At 43.4% G+C, this 21,987-nt stretch overlaps 1 protein-coding gene across 3 annotated transcripts in view; it reads left to right on the top strand.

Moving 5' to 3' along the window:
• The first annotated feature begins 3,156 nt into the window (after positions 1–3,156).
• Positions 3,157–21,987, top strand: part of Btd (biotinidase) — a 32,746-nt gene continuing 13,915 nt past the window's right edge. For 2 of the 3 annotated variants that reach the window (XM_023715774.1, XM_023715775.1), the window contains exons 1-2: positions 3,157–3,374; positions 4,308–4,406. Coding sequence is in view for 1 of the 3 variants with exons in the window: in XM_023715773.1 (XP_023571541.1) it covers positions 3,355–3,374 (20 nt within the window). In the remaining 2 variants the exon portion in view is untranslated. The remainder of the gene's footprint in view (positions 3,375–4,307; positions 4,407–21,987) is intronic. The other variant, XM_023715773.1, reaches the window with a different exon arrangement.

Raw genomic sequence — 21,987 nt, 5'->3', positions numbered from 1 at the left:
AAGAGGGGTGCCCTGTGGGCAGCACCATCTCCCCAAAGATAGGCCACTGAAGGTTGGCCAGCGCCAAATCTAAACAGACCTGCTGGCTGCCGATCTGGCTGCAGATAAATCAGTTGGACAGTTTGGATGTGTTGCTGACTCTGTGGAGGCAGTTATGCCCTGAGCAGCAATTCCAGCCAATGGGCTAGGGCCAGGAGGGGTACCGGGAGACCAGAGGCCACACATGGAACTGACTGTCTACTAGCCCCTATAAAATATGCAGCAGGTACTAGCAATTCAGACTGTCTTACAGGAGCTCCTGCATGCATACAAAGGTATGGAGGTCCCCACATCACAGTCCAGAAGGCCCAGGTGGCTCTGGGTATCAGGCATTTACCCCATCGCCCATATGATGTTACATTTCCCGGGGTGCTGAATACATACTGGGAACCGACATACTGACGGGTGCTTGGCTCAATGCCATGCAGCGAGAATTCAGGTTGTGGATCTGCATGGTAAAAACTGTAGTCCAAGGCTGTCTACTCCACGCAGCACTGACTCTTGCAGGCCACACAGGTTGTGTGTGTGAAGCAGTACTGGCTGCTGGGAGATCACGAAGCAAGGGGTCAGGCTTTCTTGAAATTGGAAGAAGCAGGTGTGACACACCCTGCACAGAGCCCTCTCAACTCCCCGGTATGGCCAGTGTGGAAGCTAGATGGATGGCATATGGAGAATGACTCTGGATTACCAGGACTGAATAAAGTGACAACTTTGCTGCACACAGCAATGCCTGACATTGCAGACCCAATGGACTGTCTCACCCTGATGCTGGGTCAACACTATTATGTCATGAGTTTGGCTAATGCCTTCTCTACTGCTATTGTACCTGACAGTAAATATCAATTTGCCTTCACCTGCAAGGGTAGGCAGTGGATCTTCTAGGTGTTGTGAAAGGCTATCTGCATAGCCCAACTTTGTGTCACGGCCTAGTGGCCAAGAACTTGGCCACTTAGATTAAGCCACACATTCTGTGTTACTGTTCAATTATATTGATGATATTATGTTACTCTCTTACTGCCTGGCAGATTTGGAAACTTCCATGCACAGCCTGAAGGAAGTTTTCATGGGATGGGGTACACCATGAAGGAAAATAAGGCTTGTCTGTCAAATTCTTGGTGTTATCTGGTTAGATAAGATGAAAATAATTTCTAAATCTGTTATTTTTTAATCAATTAATCTATCATTTATTTATTTGGTACAAGGTCTCACTACACGGCTCAGACTTGGTGTGATCCTCCTGTCTCAGCCTCTCTAGCACTGGGATGACAAGCACGTACCATCACACCTCCTTTTGGTGCCTGGAATGGCTCTGGGACTGGCATGGCATGTGGTACCCGGGATCGAACCCGGGTCCTTGTGCTTGCCAGGCAGGCGCTTAGCCTACAGAGCTATCCTCCCAACCTTCCCAAAGCAGTTATTGATAAGATCCAAGTATACCTCAGACCCATGACAGTACTCCAGCTGCAGGAGTATGTGGGCTTGCTAGGGTTCTGGCAGACATTCATATTACACCTAGCTGCCCTGCTGTTCCCTTTATACTGGCTGATCCGGAAAGGGGCTACATGAGACTGCATAGACACAGCATATGCTGCTTTTCAGGACTCCGGGCTGTTGTATAGGTGTAAGCCCTAGAGTCACTGACCTTAACGTTCTAGTTATGTTAACCATCAGTGTGACTGATGATGGGTTTGGCTGAGGCCCATGGCAAAAACAGGAGAATGCACAACACCCTTTGGGTTTTGGTCACAGTTGTGGAAGGGAGTCAAGAGCTGGAATTCCCTGTTTGAGAAACAGCTGGCAGCAGTGTGTGATGCTCTGCATCCCTGTGAAAGCAGAACAGGACAACAGACAGTAAAAGTACAGACAGAATACTCTACCAAGGGCTAGGTGTGGATGTGGACAGGCCATCCCAGAAGTAGAGTGGTGCAGATCTTACCCAAGGCAGTTCCATTGCTCAATGACTAGCCCACTGGATTGCCTCCTGGAAGCACGGCTGGTCTGTGTATTCCACCCATGGAGCCCGGCCCTGAAGTAATGGAAGGGGCCTTAATCCTTCCTGCATTTGGAGCCTATGCAGCCAGGAGGCTGCTATCAGTGGACTTGAGATTGGCCTACAGACGCCATGGGGTCAACTGAGTATTCCTCTAGGAGCCTTGTGGGGAAGGACTTACACATGCTGTGGATGTGGACAGCCCTGGACTTCACTCAGAAATTGTCTCTTCCAGAGCGGGGCATGGTGGTTAATACTTGCAATTCCAGCACTTAGGAGACTGAGGCAGGAATTCAATGCCAGCCTGGGCTACATAGTGAGCTCAAGGCCAGCATGCACTACAAAGTGAGACCCTCTCTTTAAAAAAAAGAAAGAAATTGTCTTTTACCATTCTGACAAACAACAGCAAGCACAAGGACCGGGACCCCGAGTATCTGAGTTCAAAACCTGACTTTATTACTCCCAACTGAATCATCTGGACAAGTTTGACTTAATCTCTCTGCATGTCATTTTCTTACCTGTCAGTCAACTAGGATTAACAACAGCTAAAATAATCAAGTGACTTATTTATACCAAACACCACAATGGTAAGGGCTGAGTGTTTCCAGTGTGTGGCTGCCACTACTATCGAACATTCCCATAATGCCCTCAGCTACCCGCGTCTGCTCTCACCGCTTGCTCATTCCTTCTCCCGATGTACCTGACGCCCAGCTCCTGGGTGGCAAAGGCAATTTCGGTCACTGGGAGTCCTACAACCCCAAACATGTACAGCACATTCTGGAGGTTCAAGAGGGGAATAAAACGCCCAAGTCCGCATGGATCTCTACTTTCTCACTCCGCTTGGGCACCAAAAAGAAAAATCCAGAATTCCACGTCCCTCACGCTTCTTGTCTCTAAGACAACGCGTTGGCCCCTGCCGGCCACCGTAGGGGTTTCTCCCTCCACAAAGTTGTATTTTCAGGGTCTGAGCATTGCCCTTCGCATCAGACACCTCCTCCTCGCTTCTGACGCTGCTCTTCGCAAAGTTACTCTCAGGCATCTTCCACGTAAAAGTTCAAGGTTCCCTCGTAGCTGAAACAGCCAACTAACAATCACCCAGGGGGGAAAAAAAAAAACAACAACAAACCTTCAAAAACCGCCGCACGCCGCGCCCCTAACAGAGGACAGCCAATCACGTTACGTAACGTAGGAGAGGGCGGGGCTTATGCCGGTCCGTTCACACTGAGGTGCGCATAAGGACACGCCCTTTCTCCCCAAGAGTGCACCCCAGTCCTGTTTCCTCTCTTCACGGGTTCAGAGTGTCAAGAGGAGTAACTAACAGCGAGATGCAGCCTGCGCCGAGCAGGTAAGAAGGCGAACCTATGAGGCCTAATCTTTTTCCACGCCCTTCGGCATTGTCAAGGTCTAGGTGCGCATGCGCGTTCCGGGAGCTGGAGGCGGGCTGAGCCCTTGAGGGGAGAGGGGCGTGGCTCAGGCGCGGACTTCCGGTTCCGCCCACCGCTGGGCGGGTGAAGGCTGCGGTCGGGTGGGCTGGAGGGTTCCTGAATAGAGCTGGGTGGTGAGTGTTGTCAAAGTGGTATGACCTCTGGTTTCATAACTTTGTGGGGTTGTACGCTGTAAACCACAGCAAAGCACGTTACCTAAGTGCATTTCAGAGGCATACTGTTCACCCTCTTTTTATAAATGACCCCCAGCACTCAAGCCAGAGATTACTTTACCAGAGTCCTTGGACACACTCTACTTCAGACTCTAATCCTCTACCTACCTACCCTTAGGCCCGTAAGGCCTCCACTGAGCCAACTCTTGCGCTAACCCACGTTACTCTCCAGCAGTGTTTTTCCAAAGCAAGGAAAATGTTCCTTTGTTTTCCTTTTTTCAGTTATTTTATTCAGTCCTCACCTACAACTCCTCCCCGCACCACAGGGTTTTAGAACAACTTTGGTGAGGACGGTTGTGCGGTGTGATTTCTGGCGCTGTGCTTCAGTAGTTAGACCACCTCCTCAGTAACAATATAAACGTTAATAGGAAATCCGCCTAAAAAAATCATGCCACCAAAAATTGAAGAAAAAACTAGAACACCTCCAGTCATATGAGAGGAACGTTTAAATTCTTGAGGATTTGAAGTTTTGTTAAGCAAAAAGACCAGTGATAGGAGACAAAGAGACAAGAGTAGGTGGTGAAATGAATAAGAAGCTTGGAAGTGAAAGGATTTCTAAATCCAGGGATTTTTCAGACTGGTTCTGGGACCTTCCAAAAAATCTGCTTTCTATATTTCAAGAACTCTCCCCACTGTAAGCAGAGTAAAATTGTCATGTCATTGGATATAGGAGACATCTAAGAAGGAGATATCTTTGAAGTTACAGAATTCATCTAAAAAGTAAGTGAAGATTTTGCAATCTACTACAAACTGTATTCATATTTTAATATAAAAATAACATTAAAGTATAGTAAGTGCACAGATCTTCAATATCAGGGAGGTTTTCACAGTTATGTACTACAACCTAAAAATAAAAAAAATGACATTTTAAACTGCTTAACCACCAAATAAAATTGACACACCAGAAAGATGGAAAACACTCCTTCTGTACTTTGAACAGTCCTTGGTGCAATGCCTGCTGCCTCTGAGAAGCAGACTGCACTCCTCAGCGCCATGTGGTACTGTTTGTATCAGTACTTGCACAACAGTCTCTACCCTCATTGCATCAGTGTCCTTGGAAAGCTTTTTTGAAATATAGTTGCTTGGAACCTCCCTCAACATCTTAGGACAAGTTAAGCACTAAATGTGCTTTTTAAAGCTGCTTTACCACCCAAACTGAGGACCCCAGGCTTTGTACTCATGCTAGTGGCATGGGTTAATACTTAAGGAGGATATTCTAGTACCAGAATAACACCATTGTAATTTGGATTTACAAGTTCCCGGCAGAACCTCTTCAACCCTGGCAGCACACACAGATAAGTCGTCAATTCCTGGGGCCTTGTATCTACTCCGGTGTTAACAGAATCACTGATAGGTGGCACACACCTGTAATCCAGCGCTCTGAGAGGGTGAGACAGGAGGATGGCAGATTCTAACCCACTCTGGATAGTTTAGTGACTTAGCAAGACCACATCTAGAAAAATAAAACAAGGTCTGAGGATGCAGCTCCGTGCAAAGGCCTTGAATTCAATTTCTGGTTCAAAAAAAAAAGTCACTGGTAAAACTACTCAATATAGGGGCTAGTGAGCTAGATCAGTGGAATAAGTGCTTGACTAGCAAGCGCAAGGTCCTGAATTCGATCCCTGGTATCATCAAAAAACAAACAAAAAAATCTACTCAGTATGAAGTACAGTGAGAACTGAACTCTGAATTGGACTAACTCCCTGGTAATCAGATTAGGTGGTCTTGTGAAAGAATAAATCTAACTTGCTAGATGCCGCTGTTTGCACAGAGTAAATTTGTTGGGATTGTGTTCATGCTTTCACCTTTCCACCTTTTGGTTCAGAGTGAAAATTCTGCTGTTCACTGACCTTTTGTTCACTTTAGCAAAAGTGATGTGAGTCCTATCTCTATGATTAACAGGACAGCGAGCAAGTTTCAGTTGAAGTGTAAATAAAAGACTGTAAGATCTATAATTTACCCTGGGCCCTTTGTGTGGACTTTGTATTATCACATTTTTTAATACTTTTTGTTGGCAGTAGGCATGGAATTTTGGTTTTGTTGATTTATTGGCTTTTATAGAGAGCCCTTCCTGGTTCTCATCACAGCCCAGGAAGTTCATATTTGTAATCCCATGGAGATGTTACTGGAATTCTGGTGAGTAAATTCCAGTCTGCCACTTCCAGTGAAACCCATGGTAAGAATAAAGGTATTAAGGCATATTTGTAGTTATGGGGAGCCAAGGGGGCCTAAGTCCAGTTACAATGATGGCTAGCTGGAACAAAGACCTTGACCCAGGTTGATCCAAGTTTTATTAATTTGTGAAGAAAGGAGTGGCTTGAGGATGAATGAGAATGACAGGAAGAAGGTGAGCTGGGCTAGGTGGGAAGCCTGAAATCACCTTTACAATATGCAGAAAGATATACAGAAAGAGTGATTTGGGTGACACAATTGAGGTAGTATGTGATGTTGGGGGTGGTGCTTCAGCTCTGTAGTCTTTTATGCCTGGGAAGTCATAGCCCCTTATTTTGATGCTGGACCCAGCATGGAGCACAGCTGTCCATCCTGCCTTACCCTGACTCACACATGTTTTGCTTGGGAGCTATGGGGTGGCAGGCGGGGACACATCTTTACTTCAAAGTCTACACATTGGCACCCTGGTTGGACCAATTTGCATTACTTAAAGCCAGTTGAAGGGATAAAGAAAAGTCCTAACCAGCTCTGTACACTTCAATGCATGGAAATAGGGCCAGGTTTAGCCAAAATGGAAATAATTGCTCTTCTTTCAAGAAGAGTTGGGCCAGGGAGATGGCTCAGTAGAATAAGCGCTTGCCTGGCAAGCGCAAGGGCCTGAGTTCAATCCCCGGTTCCGCAAAAAGAAAAAAAAAAAAATCTCTTTGGGGCTGGTGAGATGGCTCAGTGGTCTAAAGCACCTACTTAGAACAAGCTAAGCCAAGCAAAGCACAGGGACCGTGGTTCAATCCCCCAGCACCACATGCCAGCCAGCCCCACCCCCTGGTGGGATGAGCTGGCCACACACACACACACAGACACACACACACACACACACACACACACAAATTTAAAAAAAAAAAAGAGTTATCCAGATGGTCCTCCACAGCTTTGATTTTTAATTATTTTTTTTTTTTTTAAAGAAAAGACCAAAGCATTAGAAACATGCTATCCAAAGAGCAGAGACAGTCATCAGACACTACAAAAAAACTGATTCTTTGGGGTTTCTAAATTTGAGGTTATGAGAAGGACCTGTCTGGCAGGTTTCTTCCATCTAGGTAAAGAGAATACACACGCAATTAGATAATTTAGTAAGAGTTGAAAACATAGTGTCTGGAAAAAATACGCTCAGTAGGTTGAAGCTCCTGCAGACATTAAATCCTTATATCCCCAAATGGTGATAATACATTCTAATTTCAGCAATCCAGCAAGGTCAGTAAGAATCTTTGTGATTATTTTAAAGTAAAACACATTCTGAACCTGTGAAAAAGCCTCACAAATGTTATTTTATCAAAATGGGAAGTGTTTGGTCATCAAATGAAGAAATGAATTTATAGAATAGCTGATAATGAAATTGGCTGAAATAAATGAAAATTGAAACAAAATATGTATTACAAACAAAAAGCACTACAAGGCCCTCACTCTCATTCCCAGAGTGTGGGGTGGAACTGGGGTCTGGCTCAGGTGAGGGGCATCTTCATGATCAACTTAAGTCTGTAAACTTGTCTCTTTACTATTACCTTTGCATTCCTTTTCAGGGCTTAGCTGTAACTTATTGTTCCATACATTCAAGATTGGTGAACTGTTTCTGAACATGAAGGGAACACTGATGGATACACATGCATATACTCTCTTCTGGTTTAAGAAATACAGATACAGTGGGCATCCTGTGGGCCCTTCCCCATTTGCTTCTCCTTCCCTATTCCACAAAGGTAGCAACTGGCCTGAAATTTTTTTTTTTTTAAGATAGCCAGCACTTGTCTTTTTTTTTTTTTTTTTTTTTAATGTGAATCCTCTCTGTCTTGGATTTGATGTTTATAATTCCCATGTTACCTATTTTTTAGGTAATAAGCATTGTCTTTCTTTATTTATTTATTTGGTACAGGGTCTCACCACATAGCTCAGACTCATAGTGATCCTCCTTTCTCAGCCTCCCGGGTGCTAGGATTACAGGCATGCGCCACCACGTGTGGCATGCATTGCATGCAGCACTCAGGATTGAACCTGAGTCCTTGTGCTGGCCAAGCAGGCACTTCGGCCTCTGAGCTATCTCCCCAGCCCAAGAAGCATTGTCTTTGTCCATTTCCTATTGCTGTATCAGAATTCTTGAGACTTGGTAATTTATAAAGGAGGAAAAGCACTTTGCCTCATGGTTCTAGAGGCTGGGAAGTCCAAGAGCCTGTTCTAGCAACTGCTTGACTTCTGGTGAGGGCCTCATGGCAGAACAGCAAGCACATGCTGAGGAAGAAAGAAAATGGAGGGCCGGCCAGATAGCTCAGTGAATTAAAGCATCTGCTTAGGCAGACAGAGGGACTGGGTTTGATCCCTGGCAAGCCGTGCTGACCCTGTCCCCGGAGCACTGGGCCTAGTGGTTTAGGCCTGTAATCCCAGCTCCCAGCTCTTGGGAGGCTTAAAACAGGAGAATCACTGAGTCCAATTTGTGTAGTACCCTCTAGACCCTGTACTATACTAAATGAAAAAGAAAAAGAAAATGCAGCCATACTCCAAGCGCGCTGGTCCCTAGACCCAGACACTTCCCAACGGGCCCCCCTCCCAGCACTAGGCCCTGAGGAATTAAGGTTCCAACCCTGTGCTCTTGAGGAACACTTTTTTTTTTTTTTTTTTTTAAACTGGCAATGTCAGAATTTATTGACCTGAGTCCCCCACAGCTCAACTTAACAGCATGGCTTTATTTCTTATATTTCGACTTCATACTTTTCTACTGGATGGTTAAGACCAAGGTAAAGCAGGACCTATGCAACAAGAGTTGTAGCTTTTTGGTCTGAGAAGGTCAGTGAAATGCCCTCAGGATTTGTCCTGAGATCCTGTACCTCAGATTGTAGAACCTTCATCAGTGCAGCCATGTGGATGAGTCACGGCCATTGCTTGGCCAGTGTGCTCTCTGTGAAAGCCTGAGAGAGTGTCTTCTCCCCATGTGACTCTCCTTAGGCACACTCTACGTCATCGATCACTTTCCTCTTTGGCCCCATAATCTTCTTGATCAGAAAATTTGGGACACTACCGAGGTACATGACATTACAGTACAAGTTCTCATATGTCCTGAGTCTTAATTGACCTTAGAAGGTTAGGGCCAAAATGTTGGCTTTCCTTGTATCCTTCCTTTTTCTCTAATTTGGTCTGCAAACTTAGGTTGTTAACCATCCAGAAGAAAAGCTTATTGTTATTATCAAACGATTTGGGCTATCAATCTTAACCTCACTATCTCACTGCATTTCAAACATCTTAGGCATAATAAGGAACAGGTATTTTTCATCAAGTATTGATATGTTGAACTTTAAGTCCCTACATAATATGATAAAAAAACATTTAAAAATTAGATTATATTTTAAAAAATAGGATAAAGAATTCTATGCTTCTCATGTTTGCACATAAGTCCAAAAATCTCACCATATACAACCTTGAAGCAGGACAGTCCCACAATATTCCTTTTCCTGTCTCTTGCTTTCCTTCACCACCGCCTTCTTCTTGAACATCCATCTACCCTAGAGACATCTTAGCAGTAAATGGCATGTCATGACAAGCCGCCCATATTCAAAATACCACAATGACAGGCACTCCCATCATGAAACAGCTGTTACAAATTACCATCTGCAGTGCAGTAGCTTAGTTCCCAGGTATCAGTATATATAGTTAGTCAGGGTGAGAATCTTTCCAATTAACTCCTAGATTAAAGAATCTTCTGAATATTCTCAGGATCATTGCCTTGCTCATCTTTTACATATAACTGCATGGCTTAACATTGCCATGTTGAGGAACACTTTCAAACTACAACAGGCATTTAGGTCACTGTGACGTTTTCAGTATATGAACAGTGTGCTTTGGACATTCTTGCATTCTTGTGATGCACCTGTGTGAGAGTTTACATAGATTTATGTGGTGAGGTCAGTATGAGTTTTACCGAGTATTGGTACATTGGTCTCCAGAATTACTGGCGAATTTATACTTCCGTCATACATTATGAGGATTCTCCTTTACTGCCTCCATTTGGAACTTTGAAAAGTTTGCTAATCTGATAAATACGAAATAGCTTTTCACTTCCTTTTTCCTGACTGCTAATGAGGGTGTGTGTGTGTGCATACATGCAGATCTCTTCCTCTGTAAATTACTTATATTTTTCACCCATTTATTTGTTGGATTATTTATCTTTGTAACTGATGTATGTGTTATATATTCTGAGTGCTAATTCTTTGTTCTTTAACTTTTTTATAGTTACTTTTGAGATGCATGTTTTCTGTAGTTATGTGTGACAGTTCTTTTCCTTTATGTTTTTTGTTTTATTTCTTTTTTGGCAGGAGGTTGTTCTGTTTTGTGAAACAGCATCTCACTCTGTAGTCCAGGCTGGTCTCAAACTTGCAGTGATCCTCCTGCCTCAGCCTCCTGAGCGTTGGGCTCACAGGTACTACCATGCCTGGCTTCTATGTTTTATACCTTTTCCATTTTGCTTAGAAAACTTCTTAACCTGAAGCGATGAAGTCTTTTCCTGTATCAGAAAGTTTGTTTTAGTTTTCATGGACATCTCTAGTCTACCTGGAATTTTAAAATAGTAGCTAAGAATCCAGTTTTTTTAATGTAATGTCTATGTCAATTAAGTTTGTTGTATAAATACCCTAAAACCTAGAGGCTTAAAATTACTTACTTATATTCCTGGGAAACCAGGCTCAGGTGAGCTGTCATGAGTGTGTGGTGATTTCCTCTGCCAGTGGATGTTACTAACTGGGATATTGTCCATCTGGTGTCTAGCATGGCTGCCATCAAGCCACACGTGTCCCTCATCAGTCATCCACCTAGATTTCTTCATGTTAGTAGGGTGCAACAGGGAACGCCCCACTGTATCAGCTGCTAGTCGTCATGTGTAGTCACAGCAAGTTACATGACTGAGCTCAGACTCGGAGCTAAAGCATTCAAGTTGGAGCCGGGGAGATGGCTTAGTGGAATAAGAGCTTCCCTGGCAAGCGCAAGAACCTGAGTTCAATCCCTGGTTCCGCAAAAAAAAAAAAAAAAAAGCATTCAAGTTACACGATAAGGAAACGTGGGATGTGTGTGTAAACTATGTATACACATAATACATATGTATTATAAGCTTGATAAATGACATGTGATATTATATATCATTGGAATAAGAATGACTTATAGTCCTTGCATAAGATGCAGTCTATTTGACTTTATATTCTTTTCCTAAGGAAAAAATGTTATTGAAAACACCTGTCTCACTGGGGATAAAGTCCAGTGGCACACCCCCTGGCTGGCAGGCACAAGGACCTGAGTTCAGTTTTGGTACAAAAACAAACAAAACAACCCCCCACCAATTTCATACTTTCTTATAGATTTTGATAGGACAGGTAATCCCTCTGCACAATTATTCTGAAACTACCTTATCTATTGTTTTAAAAAAATAGAAGGGATAGAAGAGTAAACTATAGATTAAAAAGACTTAAAAGGGCTGGGAGATAGCTCAGGAGTCTAAGCACCTACCTGGCAAGCACAAGGTCCCGAGTTCGATCCTCAGACCTGCATGCTGTATTCACCCGAAATCCCAGGTGCACTGTGCCAGCTCCGAAACCTGGCATGGTGGCACATGCCTGTAATCCTAGCAGTTGGGAGGTTGAGATAGGAGGATCTCTGTGAGTTGGAGATTAGCCTGGGGGCTGCAAAAGTGAGCACAAGGCGCGCCTGAATGGTGTCTCCAAAAAAAAGACTTAAAAGATACATTAAATTTTTAATGGGCAAGATTAAACTATAGTGTCAGGATGCATATTGGGTGACAGAGCAATTTTTAAAAATATGAAAGTGAAAAAATCAAAGTGATGACTATAAAGTCATGATTATGATTTTTTGATCACTTATAGGAAGGTCACATTTAACAAAAAGCCAAAAGCAGGACATCCAGACTCCCAGTTAAATTTGAATTTCAGACCAATAGTAATATGTTTTTCAGTATAAGGTTGTTCTAACATACTTATTTAAAAATCACGTTAAACTGAACCTCCTTATTTTATCTGACAAATCATGATTTTATTCAAGATGAAAAGGTACTTTAATACCTAAGTCTCCTCTGTTTTAGCCTCTGAGACACAATATCCAATACCAGCAACTTAAAGGAAGACAGGTTTATATTGATTCACTGTTTCAGAAGTTTGAAGACAAAAGCTGGGCTAGGTGGTCGCTAGTCTGCCTGATGGGCAAGACTAACTCAAGGCACAACAAAACCATCCTTTATTTATACTTTTGCAAAGTTTGTAACACATGACACAAGGTTGCCTACTGATTAATAGCTGGCCTGAACCAGACAGGATGTTTTTCTCAGGACTGAGGTAGGTTGTTTGCTTTAGGGGCTGAGGCCCAGTCCCACCTGCACACATTTGATCAATTTCCTGGCTTCCTGAGGCTCCCAGTATTTCCCAGCAGGCCCTACTCCCATTGGCACCTTGAGCTCTGAGCCCATGACCCAGTCCCTAAAAGCCCTGCTACTGAGTGCATAAGGTTTTAGAGAGAAGTTCTTGATCCAAATCACAGCATTCTGCCCCTGCCCCTGAGAAGACTTAAGTGCCTCTCTTTATGCAAAAGGCATTTATTTAGTACATCTCCACATGTTACCAAAGTTTTCATAGTTGCAGCATTACTGAAAAGTTTAAATCCAAAGTCTCCCCTGAGCTTCAAGTCAAACTTTTAGCTGTGTGCTCCTATAAAAGATTAAAAAGGAAGTTAAATATTGCTGACATGCAGTGGCACAGATCAAACATTCCCATTCCAGAAGGGATGAATAGGACACAAAAGAAACCCAGCAGTGTAGACATTCTATCCTGTAGTTGCGTGTCCAGCACCGGGGCAGAGGTGTGAATTCCACTTGTCGTAGGCAGCTCCACCTGAACAGCACTGCCCATTGCAGCCCCCATTTCTTCTGTCTTGAGGGCTTTGCTCACCGCCTCTGCTTTCTGAGACATTCCATTTTCCTGGCTTCTCTAACTTCCTGGAGTCTCCACTGTACTTTTAGCTTCATGCTGATAGCTCACACACTGCCCTTTAGGGTCCCACTGCCTGACCTCCCTGACCTTTCTCTGAAATATGGGTAGAAGTCTCCATGACCTTACGACTCTTATAGTCTGCATAACTATAAAACCAGCACTATCTGGCTGGTGCCAAGGTCTGCTGCCAAGACAAGCAGCAGCGAAGCCCCCCTTCAATGATGGCTCAGAGATCTCTGAGTGCCTGAATGGCTGAGCTCCGGACAACTTTTCTAGTTGGCTCCAGATGAGCTGGGTTCCTGAAAATCCTCTTTTTTGGACCCTTGAGAAATTAGGAGGAAGGAAGGAAGGCCCAAAGCATCCTTCCTATCGTCTTTATATAAAGGACTTGGCTTTTTAATGCTATTTTTTCAGCAATCAAGCTGACTTTGGTCAAAACTTCAGACCCCAAATTTATAGATGCCCATTAGTGTTATGTACTTTTCTAATTCCAGAACGCTTTTGTCACTTATTTATAGTATCATCTGATTTCTTTGTGCTGCTTCCATATTTGTCCTAATTTCTTTATTTTTCTTTCACTTCTTTCCTGAGCTCTGCCAGGTAGCATTTCATTTCTCCTCCCACCTCCCCCTCTATCTCCTCCTTTCCTGTCATCCTGTCTCTTACCCCTCCTCCTCCTTCCCCTCCTTTAATGCTTTCATCCAGGCCTATTTATGCATTTGTTTATAGAAGCAATTTTTTTTAATTCATAGCACAATGTTGAGTCATAGTTTGTACGTGCTTCGTGGCAGTTTTCCAGTAAATAATCTTTGATTTCTTTTCTTGTAGAATCGTTCAAAACTCACGAGCTGTTTATTTTTGTGGTTCTAAGTGACTGAGTTTTTCCTGCAGCAGGTATTTGTGGGAGGCTTATGTGGGAGGTGAATGTGTCCTTTCTACGTTGACTGGTACTTTGTCTCGGCATGTCGATGCTGTCTCACACCCGTGTTTGCTCTTGAAAAGTCTGCTGTTCAGATTACTCTGTCTTCAAAGATAATCTCTTTTCCATCTGCTTGTTTTTAAGTTTTATTTTTCTTAAACTAGCAGAGTTCTGAAGTGTTACTATATTGTGTCTAGGTTCAGTTTTTTTGTTTGCTTATGTCGAATCTATTGGTTTCTGGGATTCATTAATAAAATTGTTCACTATTATTCATTCAAATATGTGTCATTTTCTGTGTTTCTTCATCCCAGTTAAAAATATAATGAACATCTTACATATGTTCCATGGCTCTTATCCTCTTGCTTGTCATTTCTGTGGTACATTCCAAAGCAATTTTTTTTTTCAACTCTAACTCCTGTGCCACAAAAATCTTCTGATCTGGATCTGATGGCATCTTATTTTGTATTTTAATCTTTTTTTAAATTTTTTATGTATTTGGTACAGGGTCTCACTATGCAGCACGGACTCATAGTGATCCTCCTGTTTTCAGACTCCTCAGTGCTGGGATTACAGGCATGTGCCACCACACCTGGACTAGGTTGCTGGCTCAGTGCATCTCAGTGGTGGGACCTGTGTGGCATGCAGGACCAGGGATTGAACCCTGGTTCCTGCTCTTGCCAAAGAAGGTGCTTAGTCCACTGAGCTATCTTGCCAACCCTCTGTTTTAGATTTAATTAGTGGTTCTTTAGTTATCTTCAGTTACTTACTTCATTGTTTGCAGTAGTACCGGTGAGACTCAGTGAGGAGAGACGCATTCTGTAGTCTGGGACTCCACCTTAGACTTTCGGTGCATGCTTCTCAGTGCTCCCTGCCTCTGAGGTGGGGCAGAATGGCTGGAGGAGCTCATGGTAGGTGTGGAACACTTGGCCTCTGCAGAAGGCCAGAGAGAGCTACAATTAGGTACTGCCTTCCTCTAGGTCAGGTGGTACATCTAGTGGTAAAACTTGTCGCCCCGTGGGGACAGCTGTCTACGACTGGGCCCCTGGAGTCTTTAGTTCTGAGACTGTCCACTCTGGGCCTCCAGCATTGAGTCCTCTCCAGCTGAGGTTTTCTGTGGTGCTGGTTTCCCTGGAAGCTTATGTTCATGCATTTCTGCTTTGGTAAGCTGTGATTCTTTTTTTTTTTTTTTTTTTGGCGGAACTGGGGATTAAATTTAGGCTCTTGCACTTGCCAGGCAAGCCCTTATTTTACTGAGCCATCTCCCCGGCCCGTTCTTTCTAGTCATCAGTCTGTTTCTTTAATATAGGGGGCATTGGTTTGTCCTGTGGTCTCGGTTCTCTGACATATCTAAGAGCTGTTCGTTTTCAGTGTGTTCAGCTTTCTAATGTTAGGATGGAGTGACAACTTCCAACTCCTCGTACATTCTGGACTAGACACCAGAAATCTTTGCTTGTGTTATTTCCTTTTTTTTAGAAAACAGTATATCAGTTAAAACGCTTTAATTCTCCATCAAGTAACCTGCTGTTTTCATTTATTCACAATATTTTGTCTTTGTTTACATGCATGCATATTTTGTTTAGCTATTATCATAGAGAAAATTTCTCTTTACTTTAGCAAATCTTAAGTATATTTCTTCATAGTTATCTTGTAAATTTTTGTTGAACATTCTACTTTAAAACACAAATATTTTTTAAAACTTTCTAGTGAATATTATGTTCTGCCTTCATCTTTTGAAACACATTCTTCATTTTTGGCTAGCTTCTACTTCTTGAACACTAAGCAGTTTATATCAGGTAATTCTGTTTCCGGTGAACTATTATGACTGATCTGTAAATTCTTTCTCCATTTTTATTTTGGACAATTTTTATTGTTATATTCATTTATGTTTGTAAATGTATTTTCAATTTGCAATCTATTAAAAATTAAAATAAAAAAATTCTGTTTCCGACATATTGATGAAGGAATTCATGCTTAGACATGTTAAATATAACAAGGTTACATAACAAGAGAGTGTCAGAGCCAGTATTGCTACTCAGAGAAACCTGAAAGCCCGGTTGGTTGCGTCCACGCTCTGCTGATACTTCCCGTTAAGACCTTTATACCTTCCTTTGAATGACTTCCTAAGATGCCGTCCCAGAGAAGACTGTGGTTCATCCCACTCATTTTCACGCCTGTTTATACCAGTAAGGCATTGCTGTTATTACTTAACTAGTTTATACTAAATTTAGTGGTTTTTGGAAAGGTATCAGTGTAGATTTTATTTTGTACATAAGATCAAATTCTTTCAAGGTGTTTATGATTCATTTTCTTCCTGTGAAATCTGCTTTTTATTCATTTTGTGTTATAAGTGGTGGCTCGATGTTTATATTTTGCATGTAGATTTTGTCTGTCTGCTTCTTCTGTTATGTTAATTGCTTCGACCTTTAGAATATTCTTTCATCAAGTATCTGATGCCTGGTTCCAATTTATCCTATATTTGACTCTTAATTTTGAGTTTGCTTTTGTGCATGGTCTATGGTTTTTAAATTTATTTCCCAATTGTAGTCATCTCGGTATTGCTTATTCAATCAATCTTTTTCTCCATGAGTGATTTTGAGTGTGGTAGCCTACAAGGTGGGCTTTTATTTATTTATTTTTCACCTGCATATGGAATTTTATTTTATTTAATTTTTTCAAAATTTTATTGATAAACAGGTATCAATGAGACAGTTTCAAGTCAAATCGGTAGTACAGTTTCAATAACTAACACACTGCATATATTCTTCTTAGTGGTTAATTGCTGTACAAGATGCGGACTTGAGATCCTGTTTACAAACACCATTAGAACAAATCATTCTATTCATTAAGAGAAGGTGGGCTTTTAGAACAGAAGTAAGGAAAGTCCTGACTCTGGATATCAATCTTCTCAAGTTAAGGAGGCAACTTATTTCTAAAAAGGAAGAGGATATCCTCCTTTGCTTTTTTTTTTTTTTTTTTTTTTTTTTTGATTAAACTCAGGCCCTTGCGCTTGACAGGGAAGCACTTATTCTACAGAGCCTGATTTTTTTTTTCTTTCTTTTTTTTTTTTTTTTCTTTTTCTTTTTTTTTTTTTTTTTTTTTTTTTTTTTTTTTTTTTTTGTGGTGGTAGGTGTGGTGCTGAGGAGTGAACCCAGGACCTTGGCACTAAGCTGTGTCCCCATTTTTTATATTTTAGTTTGAGACAGGGTCTCACTAAGGTGCCCAGGCTGGGCTCAAATTTGTAATCCTCCTGCCTCAGCCTCTCAGAGTGTTGGGATTACAAATACATGCCCCATGCCCCACTTCTTCCTCTGGTTTGCCTCTCATGCTGAGGAATGTAGCAGCTGTAGGGGTCGTGGAAGAGACAGGAATTTCGCCTCCCCAACCCTGAATGGCCTCCATCCCCCAGGAGCTCCTGCTCTGGAAGACCTGGACTCTTACACAGGTCAGGTTGCAGGACATAGGCGAGCCCATCAGACATCTGGGTGGTACAGGATACTAGGACTTGTATTTGTTTTGTTTTGTCTTTGTCTCACAAAAAGTGTAATAAAGAACAATTTGGCTGTTACAAGATCATTGGTAAGGGCTGGATTGGTATTAAAAAACACACAGGGAAATGAGAAACCTCTCTCACGTGAAACCCTCTTTCCAGCGGCCTCACATCGGGGCTTCTCCAGCAGTCCCTGCCCAGGTTTCCATCTGGTTTCCGGTCCTTTCTTCCTGGCCACGATCCTCTGCCTCCCCAGCCAGCCTGTCTGCCCTCAAGGCCTCAGCCACTCTCTCCCTGGCTTCCTTCACTTTGCAGGTTTGTCCTTGGATGTCTGTGGAAGTGACCTGATGACGGGAACAGGGAGGTAAAAAACAAAAAGCTTCAGGATTGTCTCTTTCCAAAAGGGAAACAGACCAGGGGGTGCTACAAGCTCTCAGCAGCAGACTGGCCCAGGAATCTGCCTTGACTTCCTAATGTCATTATTTAAAAAGTGTTCTCGGAATCCAATCGCCTTAAACGTCCTTTAGTACCTTGCTGTTCACCTGCAGCCTGCAGCTTGCACAGAGCTGCTGGGTCTTCTTCAGCTTCTCTCCTGTGTACCATGTCTGACATCATTAGAGTCACCACCCACGGGAAGACATAGCTGTCAGTCGCACCGGGGAGGGATGAGCCGGCAGCAGCCTTCCCTGGACCTTGGGGTCCCAAATATATGATTTGCTCTAGGAATTCAGGGGTATTGAATATTCTTCTGAATATTCCCACAGAAGGCTGGCTGGGAGCTGGGTGTATTGCTAGCTCACTGCTGCTGTCCTGCTGGCTCCACTCCTGAGATGCAGATAGGCTGAGGCTTGCTACAAAATGCCAGGACTTGTATTTGAACCAGGATACAGCCATGGTAGTCCAGATTTTACTAGAGGAAAAATGCACACAAGTTATTACTGATTTAACCAAAACAGACAAAAATAAAAATGTACAGTGTCTCCACGAAGAAAGGCTATGATGGGGATACTAATCATTTTCTATATATCTGCTATGCTGTGGTGAAGAAGTCTACAAATTCTGTGAGTGGGTCAGGTCTGGGCAGGTCATTGTCATTCTTATTTTTCTGTGGGTTTTTTGTTTTGTTTTTGTCTTTGGGTACTGGAGGTTGAACCAAGGGAGCACTGAGTTACTTTTCTTATCCTTTTTCTTTTTGAGACAAGGTCTCTGTAATTTGCCCAGGCTAGCCTTGAACATGTGATATTCCTGCCTCCGCCTCCTGAGTAGCTAATATACAGTGTGACTACCACAAGCCCGCCACATAGTCATTCTCAGTTGTCCTCTGCCCTCTAAGTGTAAGCCTTTGACCACATGGAGCATGCCTATCATGCATGTATCAAGAGTATTCTCTGTGGGGGGCGGGAGATGGCTCAGTGGAATAAGCGCTTCCCTGGCAAGCAAAAGGGCCTGAGTTCAATCCCTGGTTCCACCAAAAAAAAAAAAAGACTATTCTCTGTGGGTACTAGGAACAGACAGCTAGGATCCCTATGCTTGTTCGTTGTTGTTGTTTTTTGTTTGTTAGGGTGTTTGTTTGTTTGTTTGTTTTCAGTACTGGGGATCAAACTTTGGACCTTGCGCTTGCCACGCAGGCACTTTAGCTGCTGAGCTGTCTGCCTGGCCCTTTGCCTGATTTTTGCTGTTTCTCTTGGTAATCTTGACCATGCCTCTCCCAAACATATGCTTCCCGGCTTTTCCACAGGATAAAGTGGCTTTGCCAAGTACTCTGTAGTACTGTGTTTTACTTTAGCTTTTTTTTATTTTTCCAGTCCTGGGACCTCGCACAAGCTTCCGGTGAGCCACATTTCCAACCCTTGATTTAGCTTTTGTTGTTGTTTCTTTCACATTTGCTGCTGCTGCTCCCTGTCATTGTTTTTAGGTTGGTCTTTTGATTTGGGAACATGGCTCCTTAGCTCTGTGGCTCTGTTGCTCACTGCGCTGTGTGCTGCTGGCTGTGTCCTGTGCCTGTCCATCTCCATCTTTTCTCCTGGGTCCTGGCACATAGCTGCCAAGGTGTTGGGACTGGGTGCAGAGCAGTAGTATCCACCATTCACTTAGAGACGTGCCGTCCTCTGTTCACCGAGAAACGTGTCCACCATACATCTGAGTACAAGTGAACATTTACCTTGTCCACTGTCTTAATTACTTTTCTCTCATTGCTGAGATAAAATACCCAAAATGAAGGGAAGAAAAGTTTATTTAGCTCACAGTTTGTGGAGGTTTCAGCTCATAATCAGCTGACTCCAAGACAGGGTGGCATGATGAGGGTCACTCATTCATTGTGGTGGAACAAAAGCAACGAGAACAAAAGAGGGAGCAAACCTCTTTTCTGCCCTTATGTGGCTACCTGCCATAAATAGGGCAGGTGTAGCACTCACGCCCTCAGTCCCAGCAGTCAACAGTAAGCCAATCACAAACTCTAGATTCAGCTGCCTCCAAGAAGCGCCCGCTGCCCTGTGACCGCATGAGGCTTTGGGAGGACATGCAGACACAAACCATAACTCCCACCTTTCCGAGCACATCTTCCCTGAAAAGCTTTTGCAGAATATGGCCAGAGGAATTTTTAGATGTGACTCTCCTGGGTCACTGGATTCTCTATACAGTGGCTGTGTTTCTCCTGGATCTCTACCTTCAGGTCTTCATTATCTAGAAGGTCTTTGGATGACTTTGAGTTCATCCAAGGAAGAAATGGAGGAGAAATCTCTCAAGGAGCTTTAAAAACAATTCCTTGCTGACACCCGTGGAGGCTTACTTCAGAGAATTTGATAGTGATTTTTTTTTTTTTTTTTTTTTTTTTTTGGTGCTGGGGCTTGAACCCAGAACCTTGCATTTGTCAGGCAGGCACTTGTGCTGCTGAGCTATAGCTCTGCCCTTGACAGTGGGTTTTGGAAACCCTGAGCATTTCAGAAGAGCTGAGGGTACGGAAGTTCCACACCGTGCCAGGCTGACCAACAGTGAAAAAACGTGTTCTATATGTGCTTTCTTTACTACCTGAGCAGAGTCTGTAAGCAGTAGTTTAACTCTACTTCCTCGTGGTTCCTTTTTTTCTTTTTTTAAAACAGTTGCTAAGGGCCAGCCAGATAGCTGAGCAGATTAAAGCATCACACCTGCTTAGGCAGGCGCAAGGACCAGGGTGTGATCCCAGCATTCCGTGCTGGCTCTGCCCCTGGGGCGCACTGAGATTGCGAATGAGACTGGGTATGGTGGCGCAAACCTGTAATCCCAACACTTGGGAGGCTGAAAACCGGAGGATCACTACAAGTCTGATCTGTGCAGTGAGACCTTATAGGCTCTGTATTAAATTAAATAAGAAAAAAACAAAAAACAAAAACACGAGTTTGGGGCTGGTGAGATGGCTCAGTGGTCTAAAGCACCTACTTAGAACAAGCTTAGCAAAGCACAGGGACCGCGGTTCAATCCCCCAGCACCACATGCCAGCCAGCCCCGCCCCCTGGTGGGCTGAGCTGGCCACACACACACACACACACACACAAATAAATAAATAAATAAATAAATAAATAAATAAATAAATAAAAAACCACAGGATCTCTGTAGTCCGGAATGGCCTGGGACTTGCGGTGTAGCACAGGCTGGGCCTCAGGTTCCTGATTGTACTTTCTCAGCCACCTGGGTGGTGGGACGTGGATGCCATCACACCTGGCCCTCGCTGCGCTAGTATGTTTGCATTCTCCCAGGATTTCCCTTCACTTCCTGCAAAGGTATATTGCTTGGGAAGACATCTGTTATGTTTTTGCAGAATATGGCCAGAGGAATTTTTAGATTATCTGTAGTGTTACACCATATTGCCCCTATTTTATATTTTAAGTTTTAAACCACTGAAAACTAACATCTTGGCTTGTCAGTGGACTTCCTATCTCACTAGGACAAACACTGAGTAGTCCATTATCTGCCTCGAGTCGAGCGCTTCTGCAGGAGGATTTTCCTTCTACTTTGAGTGCTTGTGTACTTTCTTTGCTGCTTGTTTTCACTAAATGTGATATCAACACTTTGAGATCTGCCTTCCTTCTATCAGCCCTATTGGAGAGGTCCCTGGATGATGTGCCTGACTTGTGTCTTTCCTAGGCTGAGGATGTCCCCACCTTTGTCATCAGTCCAGAGGTTCTCAGGCAAGACCCAGCCCACAGGCATCAGCACCAGTGGGCAACTGCTAGACAGATGCACACTATCAGTCTGTGCCCCCGTAGCTGCCCAGCACACGTCCTGGGAGTGAGGTAGAAGGCCTCAGGTGACTGGCATGGCACACTGAAATTTGAGAACCTTTGCTCTGATCTCATCACTCAGAACCGCCCCTGGAAGTGCTACTTTGGATTTTGCCTTTATTTTTCTTATAGCTGTATTGAAGACTGCAGTGGTGGCCTTTGAGGGTTTGACCAACAAATTGCCTGAGCTCTTCAGCGTGTGCCTGGAAGCCTGTGCCAAACCCAGCAGAGCTGGTATCCAGCCCCATTCTTGCCATAAAAACAGGATTTTGCCGCCTTTGTCCACAGCATTGTGAGCTAGGAAGATAATAACAAGAAATGGACAACAGAATAGTGTACACTACGCAAACGACAGTGTGGCATTGATACGAACGTTTGTCCTTACAGATTCAGTAACTCATTCAGACTTCCCCAGGCAGAAAGCCGGATGTCGCTGTGTGGGTGG

The sequence above is a fragment of the Octodon degus genome, unplaced genomic scaffold (genome assembly GCF_000260255.1).
Source record: "Octodon degus isolate 3935 unplaced genomic scaffold, OctDeg1.0 scaffold00043, whole genome shotgun sequence".
Taxonomy (NCBI): Eukaryota; Metazoa; Chordata; class Mammalia; order Rodentia; family Octodontidae; genus Octodon; species Octodon degus.
The sequence above is the reverse complement of the archived record's forward strand: the minus strand, read 5'-3'. Positions and strand labels throughout refer to the sequence as shown.